At 33.6% G+C, this 9,068-nt stretch overlaps 1 protein-coding gene across 1 annotated transcript; it reads right to left on the bottom strand.

The window, feature by feature from the left end:
- Positions 1–906: 906 nt before the first annotated feature.
- Positions 907–2,214, bottom strand: LOC124938575 (peroxidase 12-like). The gene is made up of 3 exons (XM_047479043.1): positions 1,932–2,214; positions 1,659–1,856; positions 907–1,583 (listed from the first exon to the last, which is right to left on the bottom strand). Exons 1-3 carry the CDS (start codon positions 2,196–2,198, stop codon positions 960–962), a joined length of 1,089 nt encoding a protein of 362 aa, XP_047334999.1. The 5' UTR covers positions 2,199–2,214; the 3' UTR covers positions 907–959.
- Between the last annotated feature and the right edge of the window lie 6,854 nt (positions 2,215–9,068).

Here is a 9,068-nt window from a genome sequence, read left to right as displayed (position 1 = left end):
TACATAATGATAAAATAATCTATTTTTTAAAATAAAATATATTTTAATATTTTGATAATGTATTTGATTAACGTAACTATTGACTAGATAGAAGTAAATGTCTGATTTATGTAATTTTTTTGGGGGGAATAATGTCAATTTTACCATTAACTATAACGGAATATCCACGTATATCACTGAACTAATTTTTGTTCGTTTATACTACTGAAGTTGAATTTAATGTTCATCTATGTCACTGCTGGACAATAACATCCAATTCCGTTAAATTTTTCGTTAAATGATAGCACGTGTGATTGACATGTTATTTTTAAAAAAATTAATAAATATTATATTTTTATTTTTTTTATTCATAATTTCTAAATAATAAAACTTATATTTTTAAAGGCATTAACCAAACAATATAAACATTTTGAGAGACACTAACAATAAATTTTTTTTTTAAATTAATATATTTTTAACATTTATTTTTATTAGTGTTATTATTTAAAAATATTAATAAAAATAAATGTTAAAAATATATTAATTAAAATAAACTGAATTATTGTAAATGCTTCTCAAAATATATAATTTATTTGATTAATACCTTTGAAAATGTAAATTAAGTTTTATTATTTAAAATATTGAATAAAAATAAAAATATAATATATATTAATTTTAAAAAAATGACAAGTAAATCACACGTGTAATCATTTAACGGAAAACTTAACGGATTTGGATATTTTTGTCCAGCAGTGACATAGATGAACATTAAACTCAACTACAGTGATATGAACGAACAAAAATTAGTTCAGTGATATACGTGAATATTCCGTTATAGTTTAGATAAAATTGACATTATTCCCAATTTTTTTTTTTTAAATAGTTAAAGTTATTTATTTATTTTTAACTGCAAACACCACAATATATATGGATGATAGGAAATTAAGAAAAAAAAACATTCTTAATAAGTATGGATGAAATTAAAGCTCGGAGTCGGAGTCGGAGTATTGAGTTCGGGATGCCAAATAGGAGTGGTTGTCGGAGTTGCGGAGAGAGCAGTTTGCCCTGATTTCACCTTGTTTTGTCCCGGTCAAGACGCTCAACTGTCCCATCTTGATCATTGCAAGCACAAACTTCTCGTAGAACAAGTCTTGGTCCTCGGCAAAGCTGAGGACAATATCCTTTGTCTCGGGATCAAGAAACAAGTCCTGGTCGGAGGTGAAGAGGCCCTGGCGCTTGACAAGGCCGATGTAGTACTTGTTATCAAATAGGTTAGGAGATCGGATGTCCATGTCCACGGTGGCGTCGGTGGTGGAATCAGCTGGGCAAGTGAGTTTGAGATCATCGGCTAGTTCGTTGTCCAAGGTTGGATCCTGATCAGGGTACAACCTGGGTGTGAAGGCAGGGCAGTGGCTTAGTCCAATGGTGTGAGCTCCGGAGAGGGCGACCAGATCGGTAGCATCAAAGTTCTTCAAAGAAAAGGAAGCTAGTAGTTGGCTGGTGTTGCTAAAGGGAGCTGGGAGGTTTTCTAGGGTTGCATTTCTTGTTGCAAAACTTAACCCATCTTTTCTACCCAGTGGGATTTTGTAATCAGGACCACCTGACTATAAAAGAGATATTTTTTTTTCAGATATACTAAAATGAATGAATTTAATTTTTTTTTAATTTAATGTAGTTACCAAATAGACAGAGTCACGAGCTGCTAATGCAGTTAGGTCAGCACAAGACACTACTTGACCGCACTTGGCTTGCACAAGTAGTTGAAGGTCGTCAATGATGGTAAATGCCTCGGGTCTCAAGGTGAGGTTTGGTATGGCGGTTTGCTCGCTACTAGGTCCGCAGTCCGATCCGTCAAGCAACACCGACCCGTCACATCCCTATGATAAGTACTAGTGTTTGTTTGTTTGTTGAATTATATTATTATGAATTTAGTTAGTTAATTTGGTAATTACCTTAACAAAGCAGTCGTGAAAATGAAGGCGGAGTAAGCCGGCAGCTTGTCCAATGTCATTCTTGAAGACCTTCTTAAGGTGCATTCGAACTATGGACTCCAACTTGGGGCAGCTACGGTGGTAAAAACTCCATGTCAGACCATAAGCCAAAGGAGCATATTCTTCAGCCTCTCCTCTATAACACAGACAAGGAGAAGAAAAACATGCCAACACCATAACCATAACCATCAAACAACAACCTGCTGCACCTAAAATAGAAGGAGCCATTTCTTTTTTCTAGTCTTTTCCCAAATCTCTCACTACGTATCTCCCTTCCTGGAAAATGAAAACTTCGCCTCAATATCCACATATATATATATTAAAAAATATACGTGGGAACATTTAAAATATATATATATATAGAGAGGGAGGAGAAAAAGAATAGTTGAAAGATGGGTTAAGAAGAAATTAAAATTATAAATTAAGATGAATTTCAAAATAGTCAGCCGGAGCAGGTGGCACGGGGTGTTTCATTTTAAAGAGTTAACTAGTAGGTAGATGTCTCCTATATAAAAATATTTGGAATTGAATGACAGTTGGGAAGTAAAATTCTAATGTGATCGTATACGTACCTAGAAAATTGTCTTGGTCAATAAATATATATATAATAATGAGATGGCCTGGACTTTGGCATCCCAAACCTAGAAATTAAGGAGTGGTTAGAAATAATCCTTCCTAAGCAAGTAATTGACAAAATTTTATTCTCTCTCTCAGTCATAGGTAATTACTGGCCACTTGAGATTTATCAAATTCATGTATCATAAGTAACCAATACAAATGATCCAGGAAACTAATTAATTATGCCTGCCTCACTTGATTCTTAGAGACTGTTCCATGGTTACTTGTCCCTTTTTGAGCTCATTTTTTCTGGATTTATGTAGCTTTTAATGATATATTTGGTTGTTTCTACTAACAGTATTTAAAAAAATATGTGAATCAATTAAATAGTGTAATCATTTAAAATTGAAAAATTTACAAAAAAATTATGACTATAAACAGTTGGAAAGATAAAAATTATAGGGTACTAGTTAAGTTGACAAGTCTCTTTTTATAAATGGTTTAATGTTAATATTATTCAAGCGTTCAAGCCTGTTAACTTTGAAAAGATGCAAAATCAGGTACAGTTAAGGTTGGAAGTTAATGTAGGGTCCCAGAGAGTTTGGTTGTGTACAATAATTTTTAATATTAGATACAGTGGTTATTGAAGTTTTTTTTACTTATAGAGAAAAATAAAAATCAAAAGTCTCATAAATCTAAATCCGGTTAAAAGAACCAAACCGAAATTTAGACCTGGTTAAAAGAATCCAACTCTAGTCTTCTTCTCTCTCTCACTATTTCTATGACTAGTTTTTAATTCTCCATCAAATTCAAATAGAAGGAGAAGAGCAATTCAGATTTCAAGAGCATTATTTAATTATAAATCAGGGTCGGTTGGAAAGGAAGAGAGAGTATTGAAATTCGGATTTTATTTCGGGTTCATCAGAATCGTGTTAGAATTTGTATCTCCCAAATCCGACCATCTTGAAACAATCTGTAAAAATGCAAGAAAAAAGAACACAAGAAGACACAAATTTATAGTGGTTCACTTAAATTGAGCTACGTCCACTTCAGCCACCACCAGATTTCACTATGAAGAAAAAAAAAAAAAAGAAATACAGAGTTTTTTACCTCACACTTTATCTCTTTAGAATTCTGTCTTAACCATGTAAACCCTTAATAATCACATATTTATAGGGTAAACATTCATGTAATAAACCTAAATAACTTTGGTCAGGCCCAAGTCCAAAACAAAAAAAAAACTCAATAAACTCTAATTAACAATGTAGAGTTTATTATAAGTGTAGGCTCCATAACTCAACAATCTCCCACTTGAAGACTAACTTCAACATCTCTCGATCGGTAGTGGTTTTCCATTCGGTGTCTTAACGAAGAAGACCATTTGAAGTTGCACACGACTTCAGTTTCTCATTTGGTACAACTTTCGTCAACATATCAGCTGAATTTTCACTCCCAGGAATCTTCTCAAGAATTAATACTCCATCTTCTAAAGTTGACCGGATAAAATGATAACGAACCTGTATATGCTTCGTTCTGCCATGATAAACAGGATTCTTTACCAAATGAATGACACTCTGACTGTCGCATCACAACACACTTCCCTCGTAGTCTTGACCCAATTTTAGCAAAAAGGGTTGTAACCACATCATCTTCTTAGCAGCCTCTGTCACAGCAACATATTCTGCCTCACAACTAGAAAGAGCAACAATCTTTTGCAATTTTGAAACCCAACTGATTGCAGTACCTCCTAGAGTATAAATGTACCCTGTTGTAGTTTTCCTACTATCAACATCACCATCATTGTCAGCATCAACATATCCTTCCAAAACCATATTAGACTTTCGAAAACACAAAGCGAGAGACACGTACTTTTTCTCTTAAGTATTGTAATATTCACTTTACTGCTTCACAATGTTGTCTACCTGGATTGCTCATGAATCTGCTAACAACTCCCACTGCATGTGCTATGTCTGGTCTTGTGCAAACCATCGCATACATAATACAACCAATGTCAGAGGCATACGGAACAATGGTCATTTAATTTTTCTCCTCCTCTGTTGAAGGCGATTGAACTTTAGATAGTCTGAAGTGACTAGCTAAGGGGATAGAAACTGATTTTACATCTTACAAGTTGAACCTGCTAAGAACTTTCTTCACATATTCTTCTTGTGAAAGCTTGAGAACTTCTTCATCTCTGAAAATTCTCATCTCAAAGATTTGTTTAGTAGCACACAAATCCTTCATTGCAAACTTTTCAGACAACTCTTTCTTGAGCTTGTTAATCTCATACAATTAAGCTTACTCTAGCAATCAACATGTCATCAACGTAGAGGAGCATAATAATGTACGATTTATCAAATCTCTTGATATAACAGCAATGATCAACTTCACACCTTAGAAAATTGCTACTTTTCATAAAGCTATCGAACTTCTTGTACCATTGCCTTGGAGCCTGTTTCAAACCATACAGACTCTTCTGAAGCTTACACACAAGCTCATCTTTTCCTTTGATTTCAAATCCTTCTAGTTGTCGCATATAAATCTCTTCATCTAAATCACCATGAAGAAAAGCAGTTTTTACATTTATTTGTTGAAGATGAAGGTCTTCTTTCACAACCAAACTCAAAATAATTCTGATTGTCATCAATTTAACTACTGGAGAGAAGATCTCATTGTAGTAAATACATTCTTTCTGTTGAAATCCTTTCACAACCAACTTTGCCTTGTACCTCATAGTTTTATCATGTTCTTCTTTAATCCTGAAGATCCATTTGTTGTGAAGTGTTTTCTTTCCCCTTGGTAGCTCAATGAGCTCCCAAGTCTGATTCAACGTCAAAGGTCCATCTCATCTTTCATTGTAGACTCCCACTTAACCGATTCATCAGATTGTATTACTTCCTCATAGCATTCAGGTTCACCTCTATCTGTCAACAAGATATAGTTCAGAGATGGAGACCACCTCTCAACTGGTTTTCGATTTCTTAACGATCTTCTCAACTATATAACCAGTGTTTGATGATTTACATTTAAGGCCACGTTCTCAATGATTTCATCTTCAACAACACATTGTTCTTCTTCGACAGCCGGTATATATTCAGCTGAAAATTCTCTCAAATCGACTGTACCTGTCTCTTCCAACTTGGAATCACCATCTGATGTCTTCCCAACACAATCATTATAGAGAACATGTTCATTGAAGATAACATTTCTACTATGAATGATCTTCCGATTTTGATTATCCCAGAAACGATAACTAAACTCGATATCACCATAACCGATGAAAAAACATTTATTAGACTTTGGATCAAGTTTGCTCATATCACATTCATTAATATGAACATATGATAAACAACCAAACACTTTCAAATAAGAAAGGTTTACCTTTTTATTGCTCTAGGCTTCTTCAGGAATTCTGAATTCAAGAGGAACAGAGGGTCCCCTATTTATCAAATAGGTAGCAGTATTAATAGCTTATGCCCAGAAAGTTTTAGGCAGCCTTGCATGCAATCTCATGCTTCTAGCACGCTCGTTCAATGTTCGATTCATTCGTTCAGCTACTCCATTCTCTTGAGGCGTTCGAGGAACAATCTTCACCATACTGATCTCATTCATAGCACAATACTCTTTGAAATCTGAATTGATATATTCACCTCTGTTGTTGGATCTCAATCACTTAACTTTCTAATTGTTTCATTTTCAACCAAAACCTTCCATTTCTTAAAAATAGCAAATACTTCAGATTTGTGCTTCATAAAATATACCCATACCTTTTTATCGAATCATCTATAAACGTCACGTAGTATTGTGATCCGCCAATAGAAGAAACAGATGCAGGTCCCCATACATCAGTGTGTATCAACTCTAGCCTTTCTTTCTTGAGTTTCTTCCTAATCTTTAAGAAACTCACCCGTTTCTGTTTTCCAAGAATGCAGTTTTCACATAACTGATGTTCAACAGACTTCAGTTCTGGAATCTGTCCATTCTTCAAAAGAATTTTCATCCTTTTTTCGCTCATATGGCCCAGCCAGCAATGCCACAACTCATTGTTCTTCGAGTCATCAACTACAACAGTAATTGTTTCTCTACATGTTGAAGTCGTGTATAACGTTCCAGTTTTGTGATCTCGAGCAACAACAATTGCTCCTTTAGTCACCTTCCACGCACCATTTCCACAACTGAAATTGTGACCTTCTTCATCAAGTTGTGTAACAGAAATCAGATTACGCATTAAACCTGAAATGTGTCTCACCTTATTAATCTTCCAAGCAAAACCATTTGCCATCTTCAATTTGATGTCCCCCATACCAACAATATTCAGTGGCTCACCATCTGCGAGATAAACTTTCCCATAGTTTCCAGCCACATAATTCTCCATTAATTCTTTGTGGGCAGTGGTGTGGAAAGACGCTCCCGAGTCCAAAACTCATGAATCTATCGGGCTATCAACAGAAAGAAGTAACGCATCAGTGACAGTTTTTATAACAACGTTGGCTGCATCATTTTTATCATCATTGTTTCTCTTCGGTGCTTTGCAGTTCCTCTTTAAATGACCATGTTTACCACAATTCCAGCACTTTACATGTCCGCCCAGACTTGGACGGACTCCTCTAGCTCCTCGACATATATTTGCTCTTATCTCGGTTGAAATTTCTATCATTACATCTGCCCTTGTTTTATACATTTAGAGCAGAACCTTTGAACGTTTTACCAGAATCAATTTTACGAACCTCTTCAGCAAGAATACGATCTCTAACTTCAACAAATTTCAGTTTAGCATTTCCAACTGAATTACTAATTGATACCCTCATAGGTTCCCAACTATTTGGTAGGGATGCTAACAAAATCAGGGCACTAACTTCATCCTAAAATCAATCTCAACAGATAGTAATTGATTCACAATTGTATTGAATTCATTCAAATGAGTAGTGACAGAAGTATCATCAACCATTCTTAAGTAAAAGAGTCTTTTCATTAAGTGTACTTTGTTGTTAGCAGATGGTTTCTCATACATATCAGAAAGAGCTTTCATCAGACCCATGGTGGTCTTCTCCTTTCCTACATTGTGAGCAACCGTCTTGGCTAGCGTCAATCGGACAACTCCCAAAACTTGTCTATCAATGAGTTTCCATTCAGCTTCATCCATCTTTTTTAGTTTCTCACTCAAAGGCTATTCTCACTTGTCATTGTTTCCAATGCTCATATCTAACATAGCTTCTCTGATACCAGTTGTTAGGATTTGTATCTCCCAAATCCGACCCTATCTTGAAACAATCTGTAAAAATGCAAGAAAGAAGAACACAAGAAGACACAGATTTATAGTGGTTCACTCAAATTGAGCTACGCCCACTTCAGCCCTCCACTAGATTTCACTTTGAATAAGAAGAAGGAATACAGAGTTTTTTGCCTCACACTTTATCTCTCTATAATTATGTCTTAACCATGTAAACCCTTAATAATCACATATTTATAGGGTAAACATTCATGTAATAAATCTAATTAACTTTGGTCAGACCCAAACCTAAAACCAAAAAGAAAATCTAATAAACTCTAATTAACAATGTATAGTTTATTATAAGTGTAGGCTCCATAACTCAACGAAGCGAAAATGAGTGAAGCTTCATTCGTTTCACTCCGTTTTACATGACCAGTGAAGAGACGCCCTACAACGTTTTACATTAGTTTTTCCATGTAAAACTGGTTGAAATATATGCACTATTAGTGAAGCGAGCTTCATTTAACTCCGTTTTAAAACTGATTTAAATAGATGCAATGTTCAGTGAAGCGAACTTCATTTGACTCTATTTTAAAACTGAAATAAATAGATGCACTGAAGCTTTCTTCATTTCACTCCGATTTATAAATTATATTTATAATTTTATTTGTGATCTATTTAAAAGAATACTTAAGAATTCATATAATTTTATTTCTTATACATTTAAATTAATAATTATGAATTAATATAATTTTATTTCTGATCTGTTTAAATTAATATTCATAAATTATGTTCATAATTACTTTGTGATGTGAGATATTTAAATTAATTTTTTATGAATGATTAAAATTTATATTTGTGATATATTGAAATTAATTTGTACAAATTATTTCATAATGTATATATTTATATATTAAATATACATAATTTTTTTTGTGATATATTGAAATAAATTTGCACAAATTATTTAATAATTTATATAATTATATATTAAATATATATTTTTACTTTTTTTGGAAAGATATTTAAATTAATTTGTTTCAATTATTTTATATTTTATATTATATATAAACGTTAATGTAAAACAAGTAACACATTAATGTAAAAAAATTTTATTCGTTCATGTAAAGTTATTTATACCTCCATATAAACTCTACTGGAGAATTAAAAAAATTTGAAACAAGTGCTAACCAGCGAAGATTGATTCATTAGGTATTTACAGCGCTTATATGAGTTTAATAAGCGCTACTTAGTGAAGTTCTCTTCACTACGTTTTTTCAGTGCTAATAGGAGTGAAACAAGCGCACATAGTGACTCTTACTTCATTT

This window comes from Impatiens glandulifera, chromosome 5 (assembly GCF_907164915.1).
Source record: "Impatiens glandulifera chromosome 5, dImpGla2.1, whole genome shotgun sequence".
Lineage (NCBI taxonomy): Eukaryota > Viridiplantae > Streptophyta > Magnoliopsida > Ericales > Balsaminaceae > Impatiens > Impatiens glandulifera.
Note: the sequence above shows the minus strand (reverse complement) of the source record. Positions and strands in the feature narration are given on the sequence as shown.